Consider the following 19277-nt stretch of genomic DNA (forward strand, 5'->3'; position numbering starts at 1 on the left):
CTTCCAAAACTCCAAAGCTGCTTGCTGTCAGATTTGGTTCCGAGGGAACAAGTTCAGTGTATCAACAACACTCAATAAGAGTTTATGTGATGTGTTAATCAATGAAATTCAACAGCTAGTTCTGGAGGCCATTCATCTAGCCCGCTTCCTTACGACGAGACTCAGGCTGCACCCACTTCCTTATTTGGGTTGCCAGGTTTTAGCCTATGACAAAACGGTTGAAATTGAAACTAAGTGATCGTGTATGTGTAGGGTGTATTTCATACACAATCTGGCAACCTGAATGCATCAATGATTTTAAAATGAAGTTTGATGGCCATGCAAATTACTGGAGTTTTCCGGGAGAAATAACAAAACGGGAGGGTGCTGGGAGATGACCTTGAAATACGGGAGAAACACGGGAAAAACGGGAGTGTTGACAGGTATGCCCTGACTGTGTGTGTGGGTGGGTGAGGTAAGAGTATGTCACAATGAAGTCGCTATGCCTTGCTTTCTATTTTCTGTGTGCATCTGTACAATAAAAGACACAGCTTTTGGGCTGCAGAGTCAGAGACTGATGGTGTGAGGAATTCTTCCTTACATTAGCAGGCTCTTGGTACCAGAGTTTGTGGGCAAAGCCATACTACGTGTTGTGGTTCTTGTATGTTGGGGTTAAATTCCCTGACAGTTACCAACAATGTTAACAACAAACTCAGCTTCACTGCTGCAAACAAAGTTGGCTATATGCTTCGCCATATAACGAACCAGCTAGCCTTGTGATAACAAAATCTTTACCTTTTATTTAGTCCACTGAAAGTTATCCACATATCAAACGATTAAATACACAGTTATGGAGGAATTGTTTTGGGGAAGCAGTTGCACTATCCCACTTTTGCTGCCTTTAAGCCACTTAAATCCATAGCCTAGATGAGCGTTACAACTTGACGTGATGGTGAAGCTAAATGCCCAAGAAACGGCACGTCAAGTTGCCTACTAAACGCAAAAACTTAATGACAGCTTGTTCGTGGTGGTGTGCTGCCTAATTGAAATGGGATAGGCAAGTATCTTATATTCGGCTATTACGTGTGGCACATTTATTGGGCTTTTAGCCTCTTTTAATTTAGGCCTATTTGATGTTGAACTGATATGACTGAGCAGCAGAAAAGTCATAGTCGATACATCGTTTATTATTATAATTAGGCTCTTGTGATAGCTTACTATTACTTTACTACTATTACTGTTATTATTATTATTATTATTATTCGCATGAGGCAAAGGAATGTAAATCTCCTAAGAAAAAAATCTCCCGTTTTTGGAAAGCTAGACATGAGATGGGTGCAGTTCCTGTCTGTCTGCACACTTAACTTGTACTCTCTGTTCTTAGAACTCAGCACAACAACATTTAACTTGAACTCTCTGTTCTTAGAACTCAGCACAACAATATTTCTGCTTACACAAATGGTTATACAATAATAATAATTTCCTTACAGTAACATAAACGTTTCTTCAGTTAGCAGCAGTAGGCCTACTGTTTTTTTTTTTGTTGCATTCATTTTCATTGGCAAAAGCTAGCCTAATATGCATGAGAACCTATATAGATTTGAGGGAGCTGCAGCTTAGCATCAGCACAGTCATATTAACACAGCAGGCACTAGCCCAGTGAAGGATCGTATAAGAAATTATTTATAGGCATAGGTTAGGCTTACAGTAAGTCTGTAGGCTATGGGATGGATAGCCCATCTGAATGTTTTTGGATGCCGCCTGTGATTTATTATTTTTGGGCATAGCTACGGTATAGGCTAAATCAAGGGGAAATAATGAGTACGTCTATTCTAAGGTAAAGTTCACAAAAATAGACTTGATAGGCCCGCCAAACACTAAGAACGAACGATATTTTGCGTTCCGAACCGGTTCAGGACCGATATGTTGGTGGCGGAACGCATGCAAGAACGAAAACGTTAAACATAGGCCTACCTGAACCGTTCGGAACGGAACGTTTGAAAAATAATTTCGTTTTCAAGCCCTGATTAAAAGAAAGCCAAAATAAATATTCATCATCATCATCATGGCTGCATTTTCAGTATTGGCGAGAAGTAGTCGTTTGTCCACTAGATGGCGCATCGTTGCAGTGAGACGTAATTTTGTTGGAAGTTAAAAGTGGGTTGGAAAAAACAATGGACGCTTCATACAAGGACTGTAATTTACCGCAGCTTTAACATCTAATAAGGATAGGGACGATGTTCACATGAAGTGTAATTCCCATTTCTTCTTGAAGCCGAAATAAATCTGAGGATGTTTATCGGACATGCTTGGTTTTACTGCAGGTACGTTAATCTTGTAATATCAATAAGGACCTAGGTAATGTTACCGTTAAGCGTTGGTTGAGTGATGGAGGCATTTGATTTATTGCATTTGTAGAAAACTATAAATGCGGTTATACCAAGCAAATGTATAGCAGCACTGTTTGTATCTTTCGACTGTCATTTATTGCACGTGCTACAAAATCATTCTGTGCAATGGAAGATTTACCAACGTTACACCGGTCTGATACAGTTTTGCCTATACATGCGTGAGACTGAGACGCCTGTTTATTTTGTTTTTTAAGTCGTGCAGGGTGTGAGAGGGGAATCGATGTGCTTTGATTACAGCTTGGTAGTTGTAGTCTGTGAAATTAAAAAAAGCATGTGTGTGTGAAGTATCCAAACAATGACACATTCATTTCATTATGGCTGCTTTAGCAAAACACCTTAAGCTACTGTGTAGTGGGTCCCATTTAGAAGTGGCTACTTCATTCACGCTTTTCCTTGACTCATGGAGCTGCGTGAATGTTATTACAACTTTTCGCCCGCGATATGACAGTTTAAGTCCGCTTGATACTGTAAGGCGTAAGCCATTGGTTTCAAAAGAGATTTTTATTTGTGTCGCCAGCATAGCCTATTGACAATTTATGTTGTAAATAGGCCTACCTTATAATCCTACCTGTAGCTTAGGGAAGCTAACAGCTTTCTATTAGGATCTAGTTTGTTAGTTACCGTTTTGTCATAACTCCCTGATGCATTTTTTGCATTTAGAATAGCCAGAGCGTGTATATCTCAATCGGAAAATTAAACAATATCGGGTGCCTATGGACTAGGCTGGGTGAACCCAGGCTGATCTGCCCGCTATTTATTTTTTTTTTTTTTTTAAGATTGAGCTTGGTCTGATGAAAGCCAGACTAGCCATGGACCTCAGTTAAACAATGCAAGGGAACATGAATCAGCCTATATTTGCACTAACAATAACGGACAAAAGCTCTTCAACTTTGGCCCGTTAAAATGTGTATGAACAGTCTAGCGATGCATTTCATCAAGGCCCATTTGGACATGTCAGTTATTTGCACCACTGGTTAGATGTAAAACAGCATTTCGTTTCAGACTAGGCTACTGTTACTTAATTTGTGCATTAACAATAACGTTTCAGACTACTGTTACTTAATTTGTGCATTGACAATAAAGTATTACATGAACTAAAGATGACTAAAATCTTATGTAAGAAGAAGAAACATTCACAAAAAATCCATCCATCCAAAAATGACCTTTGTTTTTGATAGCTGTTGAAAACGGCATGGAACTGACAGAGATGTTTTTGTTTAAAAATACATAAAAAATAAATAAATAAATAACATTATGCTGATACCTTTTGCAATGTACAATGTAGCCTACAGGTGTAAGTGACCTTTCATCAATCCAGTTGCAATGGATGAACTGTGATGAACTGCCCTACTTGTGATTGTTTAGAGATTTTAAAGGTTTTATAACAATTCTACATCTTCTTTGGCTATTCTACAATCTATTCACCTTTTCAGCACCAGTAGGGTACTTTCCGTGCAGCCGCACACACACACTCAGGCATGCCAAACAAGCATACACAAAAGTTTCAAGAGTGGGGGATGGAGTAAAATATGGAGACAAATTGAAGTGTGATTTATTTTCGCGGAACGGATGTACAGGACTGAGCGGCGGTCATATTTTGTACCGCTATGCGGTACATCTAGTTATTTGTTTGTCTCCAAAGGCCAAGTAGACATATACTGGAGTCTGAGAGTGAGGATGACACTGTGGTGAAAAGAACTCTGCCAAAAGCCCCCACATTAGAGCAGCCATCGTTCAGGAGATACGTGGTATCCCAGGATACCAGGGGGTGTATTGAGATACCTGAAGATAGTTGCTTGGATATCCCAGAATATCAGGTAGTAGTGGAAAATTTGGAATTATATTCAGACCTATTCTTTACTAATAAGTCATTTGTAGTGAAGTAAAAAGTTGTCCTTTATTCAGCTGTGTTTTAGTTCACTGAATTACAAATTAAACAAGTTGATCGGTATGGTCCTTTATTAGCAGTAATTGTATAAAAGTTAAATAAATATAAATGTTAGATGTTTAAATCGGTCATATTTAAGGATTCAAATCCTGACTGTTATGTATATTTTTCATACCCATTTCTAGCATGTAATGACCTTAGGGACTTCCCTTCACCAGGCCATTGAGGTGACAAATGGTTCAGCTCAGTGCAGCTGGACCACTAGGCAAATGGGCCAGCAGGTTTCAGGGGTAGGAAGCCAGGGACCTGTGAGGGGCTCCTCAGGGCCAGTGCCGTACCAGGACCAGTCTGTCAGGGAGGTAGAGGCAAGCCAGGCAGCTCCCTCCATATGCATCTGGGAGCAACCTGAGGTCTCACCAGGGCAGAGGTTACGAAACATGCCCACCTGTGGCAACGTGTGTGGATGTAAGATTTATTATGTTACACTCCAGCCTTTACTTGTTACATATGGATTTGCATAGCTAAATAGATAAACAGGTGAATGGGTAAATACTGTCCTGAAATAGCAGTGTTTCCTCTACACTGATTTTGCCATGGTGGCCCCCCACAGTAAAATTATTGACCCCACTCTATCAGAATTAGGGCAGACGCCCAATTTAGTCACAGTTGCCTTTTAAATGAACCTGCCGACGTGTCCTCCCCCGTGGCTGGCGTTCACATTGCAATTTAACAATAAGTAGAACTAGTCATACATAATTAGGGCCCGTCCAGTTTCACTTTTGTTGTGTGTATTGTTGTGTTGATTTGGTGGAGCGGAGTTGTGAGTTTGTGGACTGGCCTGTCCCCACTGCAAAAAAGAAAAAATCTAGAGGAAACACTGAAATAGATGGATGAATACATACATACTGGATTTTAAAAAGAATTATATGACTAACTTGTGCCTCGCTTGTTTTTTCTCAGCTCTTCACAATGTTTTGGTGAAACAGGAAATGATCATGGAACAACAACGAACCATGATCAGAATGATTCAAGACCTATATGCTGCCATAAACAGCGGCAGCAATAATTTCGCCACAACTGACAGGCGTCAAGCCTATTTTCCTGTCGAAAATCTTCAGGCACTAATGGCTTTGGAGAAAGACCTCCAAACCATCCTGAATTAAAGAAAGAATTGGTGAGCTATTCTGATTATTCAATAACTATTTATTCGGCTGATGCCTTCATCCAAAGCGACTTACAGATGTCAATTAATTGCAGGCCCAGACTCCCAGGAGCAACTTGGGGTTAAGTGCCTTGCTGAAGGGCACATCAGTGACAGCCGGGAATTGAACTCAAGACTTTTCAGGCTACTGCATGCAATCTGACTCTTTATTCATAACATTTCCATCGCCTTCCCTCCCCCTCACCCCACCCCCACCCATTTAAAATCCATGTAGGTAATTTTCAGTTACTATTTTTAGGTAATCACTCTCGGACTGTCAGGGGGTACCACAGTGAAGGAAACAGTTTGGAGGATTTTGAAGTCGGCCATCAAGAATGACCTTGCCAAAATGGTAACCTGGCGGGGAATCAACGGGAAGGTCAGCTTTGAAAAGCTGCACATAAAGGCAGTTGTAATCGGTAAGTTTTTTTCACTGTAACATAGCCTCACCAAAGGCCCCTGCAGGTATGCTTTACGTTGTTATGTGAGATCATAAATGTACTCTGAATTCCTATCTCTAAAAATGACTTTAGTGACTTAAACAGGTTTCACTAAACAGTAATTATCTTTCCTTTGTCTTTGTGTGTTGTCTGTATTTCTTTCTTAGATGCTGTCAGAAGAAACCCTGTCTGCTCTGCCGCCACAGACGCAGATATTGCACAGGCCATCAAGCGATGGTTAGGGAAGGAGGGCGGTAAAAACGCCTGCCAACAGCCAACCAGGAACCAGCCAATGAATGAATTGACATTTAATCAAATTAATAATTTAATAAATACCATGAAATGCATTTAATCTTCTTTTTTTTTTTTTACAAACCTATATAGACATACACAAACCTTATGAGCCTAGATACTAGGACATAGCAATTAATAATTATTAGCGATAAACTCACATAGACATATAGCAGATTAAAAGTTTAAATATTTTTAAGAGAAAATTTATTGTAGCCAAATTTGGGCCATTTATGGGCCGTACATTCATCCAAAACTCAGCCAAAATGGCAAGCCAGCTTTGGGCCAAATTTGGGCCATAATGATTTTGCTATCTGGGGGGTTCGCTAACTAGGTCGTTGGTGTTTCGTTTTATGTGTAGGGACCCTGAGCAAGCTACTAACAGGGTTTGGTGCTGTTTTGAACAATATTACTGGTTAATTTTTTTTTTTTACTTCTGTATAGAAGGAACAAAATCCGAAACAATCCGGTTGGTCAAACATATGCCAGAGCAGCAGTCATGGTATAATTTCTTAATGTATCCCAGAGGCAAGAATGTGTCTCAATAGGCTACTGAATTTGACATTGCTTATGGGGCATAATTAGTAGCTTAGAATAGGGCCTTTTGGAAGGTTGTTGTTTCAAGATGTGGACATCAACAACTTGGCATTAATAGGCTACACTGCAAAAACTGCTTATCTAATACAGTCTAACCAAGTGTTATTCATCTTATATCAAGATCAGAAAATATAGTTGGTATTGTTTTCAGTATATAGAGACTTACCTAGTCACTAATTAGTGCTAAAGTGGAGATGCTCTTTTTTGGGGGCATGGCTGTAGATAGCCTAGTCTTTGCAATCAATATGTCTAACAAAAATATGCAAACTTATAATAATAATAATAACTAGATGTACCGCAGAGCGGTACAAAATATGACCGCCGCCCAGTCCAGCACATTTTTTCCACAAAAAGAAGTCACGCTGAAAGGCCTATATGATTCTAACTGTCTCACTAAATTGCATTATCCACACTCAATTCTCACTGGTATCTGCTAGACAACAAGTACCAAAACATGATTAGTTCATAGATTTCACATGTAAAATTCATTTTATACAACCCCACCTCCATCTTGCCTGTTCATAATTCTGAGAAATTTTTGATTGTTTGTGTTATGTTTATGTTATGTGTGTGAGTGTGTGTGTGTGTGTGTGTGTGCCATGTGTATGTGCCTGTGCATGCAAGCATACATATGTCTACTGTGTGAGTATGTGTCATAATGATGATTACTGTGAAATGTATCTGTTTGTGCACATGTGTGCACATGAAATAGGTTAACATGTGGAGGCAAACATACGGGAAAAGGAAAAAATGGTCATCCTAGGCCCTACAGTTTCAAGATATTCACAGAGAATGTGTGCTACAGATCAAAACGAAAAATGACGGTTCCATGCTATGGGGGTACATGCCCCCTGGAGGTCTTTTCAGTGTCCCGGGAAAACACTAAATGTACACATAAATTATTTTATTGTAAAAAGGTACAAAAATGGTCATCCTGTCATAATGATCCTACACTTTTACAGTTGACCTTGTCAAGATATGATGAAAAACACCACATTTTTTGCTTTTGAGCTTATACATGAAATAAGTGGTAATGGGACTGACATGCCCCTTAAGACCAACATACAAAAACAAGGTGGACCTCCTAGGCCCCACGGAGATATTCCAGAAAACTGTCCAGCCAGTTGGGGTAACATAAATGAATTTATTGTGTGGCCCCCCATGAACGGAATTCCACAAAATCAAAGGGTGTCATAATGAAAAAGTTTTGACTATGTTAGGTCACAGTTCCACTTTTTTGTGTTTAACTATCCATGTGGGGGTGACATGAGATCAACATACAAAAAAAAATGGTCCTCCTAAAACGGTTTGTAGATATTCACAGAAAACGGTCTTCCAGTCCAGCGGGGGTCCAGATCAAAACGAAAAACGATGGAATCATTGTTACATGGAAATTTGGGTCTTTCAGTGTCCGGGAATCATTGACGGAAAAAAAAAAAAAAAAAGAAGAAAAATCTGACTAAACCTATATGACGCCGCCATGGCTTGCCGGGTGGTCATAGTCATACTCACCCCATCTTAACCTTACCAAAGAGTAAAGTACTGGGGCAGCCGTGGCCTACTGGTTAGCGCTTCAGACTTGTGACGGAGGGTTGCCGGTTCGAACCCCGACCAGTAAGCATGGCTGAAGTGCTCCTTGAGCAAGGCATCTAACCCCTCACTGCTCCCCGAGCGCCGCTGTTTTTGCAGGCAGCTCACTGCGCCGGGATTAGTGTGTGTTCACTGTGTGCTGAGTGTGTTTCACTAATTAACGGATTGGGATAAATGCAGAGACCAAATTTTCCTCACGGGATCAAAAGAGTATATACTTATACTTATACTGAGTACTATACTTTTTAACCTTAAAGTTAACCTTACCTCTCAATCACAGTCTGTGATGATCCCTCATCTGCCATCCCCTCATCGCAAAGTTGTTCAGTTAAAATTCTATTGAAATTTTCCTGCAACAGTCTAAATCTTTGTCTTCGTGCCATTCCTGGAGCAGTATTAGTTGATAAGCTGATAATATAGTATGATAGTATATAGCTAGTATATCATAAACTGTATAAGGTAGCCGTGCTAGTCCATATGTAACGGTTTTTCCCTCCTAGTCATTTCTTTACATGTCGCACAGAAACTAACTCCAGCCGGAGCCTTGAGCCAAGACCAGCAACAACATCTGCCTGGGCCTCGAGGCTGGCACCATCACAACTGGAGGTGGCTTACCTCAAGAGCGGACGGGGCACAGCTTGGACTGTGCATTGGACTGTGCATTGGACTACTGTTTGAACTGTTTTAATACGTATTTTTGTTATTGCATTGCTTTTTAGTTTTTGTATTAATAAAATTTTTATTATTTTTTATTTTTTATTTTTTTATTTTTTATTTTTATACCGTATCTACGTATCCCCCCGGTTTATTGAAGGGTTCTGGGGGAGGGGGGAACATTTATTAGTGACCCCTGGTGGCTGAACTGTATGATGAAGTGATAATACAGCTCATCCTTTAGTCTGCCCTTCAGCACCACTTTGCCTGTGGCAAACGGCAAATTGCCATACTCTGTGGCTTTCCATCTGTCAATATCCTCCAGCTTTCAAGGTTTTCTGGCAAAGCAACTGGGTATTGATTTCCTCAATGACAAAAACCTTCCACTTACCTGATTTACTTGACCAGCTGACATGCGTCCCTTTTTCCAGACTTGTTGGAATTTCTTCATGACTCCTAAGCAGACTGGTGCATGTAATCGATGGGAAACTACTCAACCATGTATACTGGGAGCCTCAACAGTGGTGTTGGTGGAATATCCTCGTAGCGTTTGTGGTCCTCCATCCAGCTGCGGAACTTGTCATCTGTGTATACTTCCTGTAGAAGCATCTGCCAATTGACAAAAATATAAAAACATTCAAATGACTTTATGGTTCATCACATTTGTTGTTTGTTTTTTTGTTTGTTCTTTTTTTTTAGCTTCACAGGTCTCTTTGTTTCTTTATTTTTAATCTGCATGCATATTCATCACTTCCTTTCTCATTATTTACTTTACCAACCTTGTACATAATGGTTGAATGCTCCCCTGAATTTCCCCATTCATGATTCATGTTCAACTTTACTTACTATCAGTTGTGCACATGTTGCATATTCCCACGCTTCTGAGGCTGTAGATGTTAGGGGTTTGTTCCCACGGTAAGGAAGGATAAATGGACCCCTTAACTTTTGATATTGCCCGCGTCACTTTTGCGACGGTCCCAAAGTAGAGGTATGTGTTATGTTTTATGCTTCAATGTGTTGTTTGATCTCTGTATGTTACCTCGTGCACAATGTTTAAATACTCTCATGCTGCAGATGCTAACGTTAGCTAACTTGCAGAAGTTTGCAGCTAGTAGAGTTCGTTTTAGTACATGATATTGTTTTGGAGTTTATAATGAACCGTTTTTTAATTGTGTTGTACCTGTTTGTTGACAGTGAGATGGCTTGCTCTCTCCGAGCCTGATTTTTTTTTTCATACATCAGGAATACCACCGTTTATGGATTTCATTATGTTTTGTATAGCCGATGTCTCCGACTGTCTCACGGCAGAAGAGGAGCTGTGACGCGCCTTGCTCGCTCCGAGCCTGATTTCTTTTTTGTTTTTGTTTTTTGTTTTTGTTTCATACTTAAGAAAGTTAGATCAATTAAACAGCAATTGCAGCGTGGTTGTAGCATCCATTCTTCCAAAACACACAACCCATAGATCAAGGCAGCAGAGGAGAAACCACTTAGCCCCACACAGACACAAGAACCAGGCGCATGTAGAACGCTCAATACTAAGCATATAACGTTATGTTAATGTTTCCTCGTGATTATTCTCAAACTCAGGCTAGCTGTATGGAGGCTATTTTAAACGTAGGTTATGGAAATGGTTCTGCAAAATACACAAGTTGAACCGTTTGCATTCTGGTAAGGTCTGTCCATAGTCAGCTTAATCACGTTTTTTTCAAATTGAGGTAAAATCATGGGTAAAATGCTCGCTATCAGATATCATAGAACTGATACCCCTTTGTGACGTTATGTTATGGCATGTGACGCAATGTTAAGTATAAAAGGGCGCTGTTATTCAATTTATTTCATTAATGGCCGAATGGCCGGATCAGTCGAGTTCACTGATATTGGACTAAAGAAGCGTAGCAGGTGCAATGTTGTGCTGCCCGTGTTTCCCCAGTGGAACGGTAATAATGATAATGCAGAGTTCCCACGGGTCAAGGAATTTCGGGAATATGGCATTTTGGAAAGTCTATTTAATGGAAAACCAGGGAATTTTTGGTACTAAGTCATGGAATATCAGGGCATTTTGTTGGATCAGTTTAAAACTTGCCAAAATACATTAATACAAATATATTTCCATTCCGTTTTACTGATTGCTTGAATAGCTCAGTAGGAGAACAGGTCTTTCTGTGCTCTGTGTTATACCCTTTTAATGCAACTCTACTGTTTATTGTTATTCTATGTTGTCCCTTATGATAAAAGCGTCTGCTAAACAAACAATTATAACCACAAATGAAATTATTTCATGATGTATTCCAGCGCGAGAAAGTCCGCCCAGAGACGGTGCAAGAGGCTGCAATCCCCAGACCTCAGAGGTATTGTCTTATATTATGTGTCATCATGTATGAGGCAACACAAGGGATAGTATTAGCCAGTGTAAGGCTTAGTGTAAAGTTAATGATATGGTCATAATGTTTAAAAGTTTGGGAAGATTACTAGGCTAAATGTTGGTTCTATAACTATTCCCACTCTGATCTGGCTGGTAGTTTATAAATGAGTTCAGCAGACTACTGGTACAATAGATGTGTAATAACTCAATTAAAAGACAGATAGTATCTTGCAGTGTTTATGCATCTCTTCTTTGTTCAAAATTCAAAATTGTAAAGAGCCAAAGTACAGGATACACTACGAAAGTCAGCATTCATAAAAATAAAACTACACCTAAACATCTAGGCTGCTACATCATTTGTAAATGGCATGCCATTTATATTGAAATGTGGGCCAAACCTGCTACTTGAACCAGGCCCAAGTTACCACGGTTACAGTTCTGTTTGTGCTAGCTAGTTCTGTTCACCTGCATTGAGTTCTCTCTAATTATCTACCTGCTTCTGTCCCATCCAATCCCCTCTTTGATGTCTCACAAAGGAGCCGCCCCCTTCTCAAGAGGCTGAGGAGATTGTTTAAAAGAGCTGAGAAGAAGACTAAAGAGTCTGTCACCCCTCAGACGTAAGCTTTATGACACTTCATAAGTCTGATTCTCTCTCTCTCTCTCTCTCTTACACACACACACACACACTGTGGTCATACATTTCAGTCTTGACTAACACAGTTGTTGACTCCTACTCAGGGGCACCCTTGTGGTAGAGGGGCCGATTAAAGACGAGGTTCCATCCCCAGAGTGTCAGCCTGAGGTCCCTCAGGACCTCACAAAGGAGGAGGAGGAGAAGAGGAAGGGAAAGGTAGATTTATTTTTCCTATGAACCTGTGCGTTGTTGTAGCTAAGACCCAGTTCATACAGTTATTAGTCCTGAACAAGAAGTCAGCTGAATGAATCTAAATTAGGCTTGTTCTCATGCATGTTGTTGGCTGTCTTTAGGAGATGATGACCCATGATGGGATCAATCGATCTGATCTGATGCTTAGTGGGTTTACTGATCTCATGTCTGCAAAAGCTGCATGTGTCCATTTTAATTTGACCTCAGAGATGAAAGTGGAAGGGAATCATGGAAATGGAAAAATGACCATGTCGTGAATGTTTGACATTGTCAGGAAAGCCCTGTTTGGGCAGGAAGAATCGGCCGCCAGGAGGAGGACATGATGGTGGAGAACCTGGAGGGAGGGGAGGACACCAGCTCCTCTCATGCCCCTGTGATGGAGACCTCATCCAGGACGACCAGCGTCTCCTCTCTGGACCGGTTCGTGCAGTTGCTACGGCATCGAGACTTGAGAATACTGCAGAGCGCATATTCATACAGTATGTCAACATTTGACTTTGCTGAACTCGTTTTTTTTTTTTTTTTCACAGATTATTGGTCCAGGTGATGGGCCAGGGAGGGAGGGCATCAAGGGGCAGGAGCAGAAGCCCCTGCTCGGCCCGAACGACCCCCGAGTCCCCCATGGCGTTACTCCACCAGTTCCTGCAGCTGCAGTGCAGAGGGTACGTCACCTGATGACCAAATCATCGTCACAGCTTTATCCAGAGGCCGTTTACACACAAATGCACACACACACATTTACCCTTGGTCATATTTGATATATTGAACTTGATACATGGATGGTGTTCTATCTATTAGCCTAAGTGGCTTGATTCTATTGTCTGGAACACAACATGTTTGCAGATTTTATAGGACAGTTAGTTTCAATCCTTGATTATGATTGGCTGAGCCATGACTGAAACCACTGTTATATACTCCTGGCCTCTTAGCTGATGTAAAGTCACTGTAAAGCACTGCCTCTTGGTGCTTATGGCTTACATTTGCACTGGGTTGGGTGGGTGACGTGACTTGATGTCCTTCTCCCTGCAGGCTGCCCAATCTGGGGCAGACGTGCTACGTCAACGCCGTGCTGCAGTGTCTCATCCACCTGCAGTCCCTCTGCTCCCAGCTGCTGCTGCAGGAGGCTGTGTGGAGCATCAAGCCGGAGGCCCTGCTGCTCAGGTTGGAACCGCTCTCTCTCCATTTCACGCCATCTTTATCTCTCTCACTCACTCACACACACACACACACACACACACTCAAACAAATGTACACTTGCACACACGCACACACACACACATGCACACACACACACACTGCACTGTCCAGACTGCTTCATGTCCTGCTGTTAAGCTAACTTAGTGAAATAGACACAAATAACGTGATGTTGAGCAGATCAGCAACGTCTCTCAGAAGGCTTTTCCCATCTCCTCTCTGTCCTTTACTTACCTCCATCTTCTAATTGTCTGTTCTCTCTTCTTTTATATCTCTCTCTTCCCCCTTTTCCATCCTTCTCCTCTCCCTCTTCATGTTCCCTCTGTAGAACATTCGTGGGACTCGTACGCCTGCGAAGGTCCACTGACATGGACGTCAAGGCGGCAGTGGTCTTTGAATTCAAGGAGAACATTGCCCTGCACAACCAGGAGTTTGAGGGGAACTCCCAGAATGTGAGAACACACACACACACAATCCCACACATGCTACATTTACCTTATGGACATCGCAAATACTTTTATCCAAAGCACAATACAAGACGTACATTTTCATCAGTATCATGCAGCCCGTGACTGTAGTTTAAGATCTTAGTGTAGTTAGGAAGACAAGTGGAGCTACAAGAACAAGTGTGCCGGACTTTTCTATCATTCTGCTGGTGTGGCCTGTAGATATTCATCTGTTTGTGTTTGTTCATCCGCATGTGTGCGTAGGACGCCCATGAGTTTCTCTCAGAGTGTCTGCTGAGGCTGAGTGCCATTGGCCAGAAGTTGGCCATGGGGGACGTGGCCTATCAGTGCCCAGTGGACACTCTGCTCTCCTTTCAGCTCCACTATATAAGAACTTGCCAGAGGTCAGTGTCGCTTTGAAGGAAGAGCAGTCATTTAGATTAAAAAAAGAAAAAGAAAATGTGTGTTATTCCTCAATAATATTTTGCTAATCTCTTCTGCAATTTGTGTGCGTGTGTGTTGAGCAGCTGTAGAGTTGAGAGCTCGAGGGATGAGCTTAGCACCATGCTCTCCCTTGACCTGGTTGTGCAGGGATCAGTGGAAGACAGCCTGCAGCTCTATTTCGCTGTAAGTGTTATCAACACACTTCCTATGACCACACACACACTCACACACACACTCCTCAAACACACACTTCACATGTGTTCTTTATGTCCACAGGAGACTGCAGTGGAGTTCCGGTGTGATTGTTGTGAGGGTCGGGACTCTTCCCTAAGATGCAATTTCAACACTCTGCCTCAGTGAGTCACTGACATCTTCACTGCTATGCCACATTCATTCACTCACATCAGTGTCGATAACAATTGTTTGCATCATTTTTGGGTCCTAGGGTGTTGATCCTCCATCTGAAGAGGTTCTGTCCTATGACCCTCACAAAGCGACATCAGGCGGTCACACTGGAACCCATCCTGAACCTGAGGGCACTGGGTGAAAGGTGAAAATGCAGATATTACACACAAACACACACACACACAGATCCGCACGCACACACACATACAGGGTGCATTTAAATGCACATGGAAACACCTAAACAAGCTAATTCATGTGTTTTCAACAGGAGTGAAGAGGCCATCAGGACTCCTTCTCCTCCAACTAGAGGTATGTCATGTCAGTTTTCGTTGGTTCACATCCTGCTCATCACAGTTTGATCTCACAGACTCTTTATAACCCCAGTACAGTAGATGACACCTGCCACACTGAATAGCCGACATACTAGATAAAGTATTAGTCAGTATAAAGCTCATCCTTCCCTCCTTTTACCCAGCAGTGTCCAGTGTAGATGGAGAGACAGGGCCAGAGACCATGGTGAGAGACAGGGAGGGACATTGAGGCACCGAGTGGACAGTTTTTGTTAACATAGATGATAACTATTGACATGAACATGGCTGATTGTGTGGGGATGATCATGGTGTGAATGTGTGTGTTTTCTGTTTGCCCAGTAACATAGGGAGTAGTTGTTTTGTGCTGGACTTGTTTGCATTACAGTATGTATGAATACCATGCTTCTAACTGTCCTTTCAGGAGACAAGCAGCCAGTACAAATTGATAAGTATACTGAGCCACATTGGGTCAGATGCCACCAGCGGTAAGATGCACACACACAAACACACACACACACACACACACACACACACACACACACACACACACACACACACACACACACACACACACACACACACACACACTCAAACACACACAGACACACACACACACACACACACAAACAAACAAACAAACGCTCACACACACACACACCAGTTTCTTTGTTAATCTAGGATGTGTATCTATGTTTGCCATATATTGTACATATATTGTATGTCATGTACTCTGTATGTAAACTTTGCATTTAAATGTTCTGCTTTGGCAATACAAAAAATGCCATTCCAAAGAATCTCACTTGAATTGAATTGCATTTAATTGAGAGGGGGAGAGAGAGAGAGAGAGAGAGAGAGAGAGAGATAATAAAGAAGCACAGATTATTATTATTATAATGTTAAGAAAGGCCTATCTGACATCCCTGTTCTTTATGATTGGATGATGACAGGCCACTACATCGCCGACTGCCATGAGCAACCAGGCCAGTGGGTGTTATATGATGACGATGACATCTCCTTAACATCGGAGGAAGCTGTCCTCAAAGACAGGGAGAGGACGGCTTACATTCTGTTTTACATTAAACAGGTAATTTAGACCAGTGTTTCAACTTTTTTTCTGGGGACCCACTTTTTAAAAATGACAGACCATCGCGACCCATTTCACTTCAGAGCAAACATGCAACCACCAATATCGTGTTAGGCCACAGGTTCTCAAACTTTTCGATGCCCCGAAAAGCTGATTAATGTCCCTTGAATTTTGCAACTGCGAGGTCCATGGCAGGCGCCCCACAAAAATGTTTCATTTTGCAAGTGAGATGTCCACGCTGTCCCCTCTGCGACGCGTTCGCCCCCCAGTCTCAGAGCTATTCTAAATGCAAAATTGTACAGAGGGCCGTGACTGTAGTTAACAAACTAGATCCTAAAAAACAGTTAGCTTTCCTGGCTAAATGGTATAAGTTAGGCCTATTACACAACATAAATTGTGCTGGCGACCCAAATAAAATCTCCTGCGACCCACCCATGGGTCGCGACCCAGTCTTTGAGAACCAATGATTTAGACCATCAACCACAGCTAATATACAGGATATACAGGATAGTGTCTCACACATTGGTTTGAAATGTTTTTAAAGTCTGCATAACACCAGTCTTCTTGAGTAATTGTTTCTTCATAAGAGACGCATGCTAACTTGGAAACATTAATTTGCACAGGTTTCTCAACTTGTTTTTGCGTTTTTGTCTGTATCATTCTAGTGAGGCAGATCACCCACCTTCCCACATTGTCTGCCCCCCCATATCATCACCAAGGGGGAAAGATCGGATAAAGGGAGTCCACTACATTGCTGACTGCTGACCAGGCCAGTGGGTGTTGTATAACAACCATGAAGTCACCCTAACATCAGAGGAGGTGGTCGTTCTCAAAGACAGGGAAATGACAGCCTACATTCTGTTTCATGTCAAAAAGGTGATTTACACCGTCAACCACAGCTAGTCACAGTACACAATACTCTTAGACACAACGTCTCCAGTGTCTTGATTGTAAACATTGACCCTTTTTCAGATACACCCCTACCATTCAGGTTTACAGTGGAAACAGTTTCACACTCTTCTCACAGATTGTTTTGATCTTTGTGTGTGTGTGTTTGTCTGTGTGTCATTTTAGTGAAGCAGATCAACACCCCATCATCATCGGGGGTAAAAGGTGTCAGGATCACTTTAGGAACCACTTCATCAGGCTGGCAACCAATGGGCGAGCCTTCCATAAAGGCTAAATCAAGTCAGATAGGACAAAGACAGGCCACTACATTGAACATGGGTCACCCTAACATCAGAGGAGGCCGTCCTCAAAAACAGGGAGAGGATGGTCCACATTCTGTTTTACATTAAAATCACCCTAACATCAGAGGAGGCCGTCCTCAAAAACAGGGAGAGGATGGTCCACATTCTGTTTTACATTAAAAAGGTAATCTACTCCGTCAACCACAGCTTAAAACTCACAGTATACTGACTATACTCAGATATGACCCTGAATGCAGGTTAACAGTTTCTCACAAACAGATGTTTTGTTGTTGTTGCCTAATGCCTGCCTCCAGCATAATTATTCCTACTTAAGAGTCTCACACATGGTTATGGTTATGGGATTTTTGACAGACGTTTTTGTTCAAAGCGACATACAAATAATAATAAAAACAATACAGTAGTTACATTTAACAGTGAACTATTTAAAATGTTGGTCAGACTGCAGTAACTTGGAAACAGTCTGTTTCATACTCTTCTCACTGTGTTTGCTTTCATTTGTTTGTGTTGTGTGTGTGTGTGTGTGTGTGTGTGTGTGTTCTGCCCTCTTCCCTACCCCTATCATCAGGTGTCAGCCCCTCTAGCAGACTGGCAACCAATGGGCGACCCCTCAATGAAGGCCAAATCAAATCACACCAACATCAATGTCCAATCAGTCAGATCGGATGATGATAGGCCACTACATCAGCGACTGCCAATAGCAGCCAGGCCAGTGCGTGTTGTATAATGACTGTGATTTCACCCTGACATCAGAGGAGGCCGTCCTCAGACACGGAGAGGACTGCCAACATTCTGTTTTATATCAAAAAGGTAATTAACACCATCAGCCACAGCTCACAACTATACACAAAAATATCCACTGTCTTCATAGTAAATGTCCATATTTCAAACTTTCCCTTCTCCCATATAGGTGTACAGCATAGACTCACGCCTACTGTTTTTTAAAGTTTTATATACCTCTGCATAATGGTTTCTACATAGGAGATGAGTTAGTTGGAAACAGTCTTGCTCACACTAGTGTCACATGTTTCTTTTTATTGGTCATTTTAGTGAGGAAGATCACACCCCTAACCACCCCGCCTGCTGTCCCCAATCTCATCAGGGGTAAACGGAGTTAACACCATTGCAGCAGGCTGGTAAACATTGGATGACCCCTCCATAAAGGTCAAATAAAATCATATTACACCAACATTTTATTTCTTATGGAGAATGGACAGAATGTGTGACCTGTGAAAATGTTGTTTTATCACTAATTTTTGATAAAATACAATGTGGCAAAAAAATGCAATATGATGGAAATTGATGTCATGCAGTGTGTTGAGCTCGGCTTGATCCAAGGAGTCCAGCACGGTCATTGTTGAAAAACGGGCATAACGTTCAAAAGTTATGTGCATGGATGCAACTCTAACTTTTACCAATTGGTGGGGCTAGAGCGCTCGAGGTGCAGACAAGGAACTTGGTGAAATGAAACTTGGTGAAATGAATCAGGGGACTTTTACCAGACGGTTCTGTGGGCTAGGATAGACACCCCATGGACAAAGACATTGGCAACAGTGTTAAACATTGGCAACAGTGTTAAACCAACCAACAATATAAAATATTAAAGAGCTCTTTTATTGCATTGAGTTAAATCGAAAGAATGTCTTCTAGTGCTCATGGACTACTGTACTGTACCCTACTGTAGGCAATTATTACTCCGGCTTGTATTTGGGGGCCGGCCTTTATTTCTCCGAATTGACCAAGTCCCCGACTATTATCCGAGGCTCGGCTATAAATGGAATCCCGGCCATAATTTGAGGATTTACGGTAGCTAACATTAAAACGGTCTACTGACAGAAGGCCAGAGTTATCTATATCGTTCTAGTTACACTTGGCCAGCGGAAACA

The 19277-nt window shown here is 41.7% G+C and overlaps 1 protein-coding gene and 2 long non-coding RNA genes across 10 annotated transcripts; all 3 read left to right on the plus strand.

The window, feature by feature from the left end:
* The first annotated feature begins 379 nt into the window (after nt 1-379).
* LOC125287076 lies at nt 380-6266 on the plus strand. Of its 6 annotated transcripts, none has more exons than XR_007192309.1 (4): nt 380-422; nt 4497-5452; nt 5536-5898; nt 6087-6266. It is a non-coding gene; the product is annotated as an uncharacterized LOC125287076 (long non-coding RNA). The 6 variants fall into 6 exon arrangements; XR_007192308.1 differs by having other exon boundaries at nt 383-422; nt 4464-5452; XR_007192306.1 differs by having other exon boundaries at nt 391-422; nt 4033-5452.
* Nucleotides 6267-10901: 4635 nt separating this feature from the next.
* On the plus strand, nt 10902-17477 carry LOC125287018 (ubiquitin carboxyl-terminal hydrolase 37-like). 3 transcript variants are annotated; one of them, XM_048232399.1, is made up of 18 exons: nt 10902-10988; nt 11344-11399; nt 11950-12030; nt 12152-12263; nt 12574-12719; nt 12830-12961; nt 13329-13460; nt 13822-13945; nt 14204-14343; nt 14467-14566; nt 14660-14739; nt 14829-14933; nt 15057-15097; nt 15264-15304; nt 15521-15584; nt 16047-16183; nt 16849-17059; nt 17258-17477. In XM_048232399.1, the coding sequence occupies exons 1-17, from the start codon at nt 10956-10958 to the stop codon at nt 16849-16851; spliced, it is 1527 nt and encodes a 508-aa protein (XP_048088356.1). In that variant the 5' UTR covers nt 10902-10955; the 3' UTR covers nt 16852-17059; nt 17258-17477. The 3 variants fall into 3 exon arrangements, with proteins under 3 accessions (XP_048088356.1, XP_048088357.1, XP_048088358.1); XM_048232400.1 differs by having other exon boundaries at nt 15267-15304; XM_048232401.1 differs by lacking the exons at nt 15264-15304; nt 16849-17059; nt 17258-17477 and having other exon boundaries at nt 16047-16169.
* A 10-nt stretch (nt 17478-17487) lies between these two features.
* LOC125287020 lies at nt 17488-18662 on the plus strand. The gene is made up of 3 exons (XR_007192287.1): nt 17488-17557; nt 17960-18201; nt 18442-18662. It is a non-coding gene; the product is annotated as an uncharacterized LOC125287020 (long non-coding RNA).
* Nucleotides 18663-19277: the final 615 nt, after the last annotated feature.

Source organism: Alosa alosa, chromosome 22 (genome assembly GCF_017589495.1).
Source record: "Alosa alosa isolate M-15738 ecotype Scorff River chromosome 22, AALO_Geno_1.1, whole genome shotgun sequence".
NCBI classification, from domain to species: Eukaryota; Metazoa; Chordata; class Actinopteri; order Clupeiformes; family Clupeidae; genus Alosa; species Alosa alosa.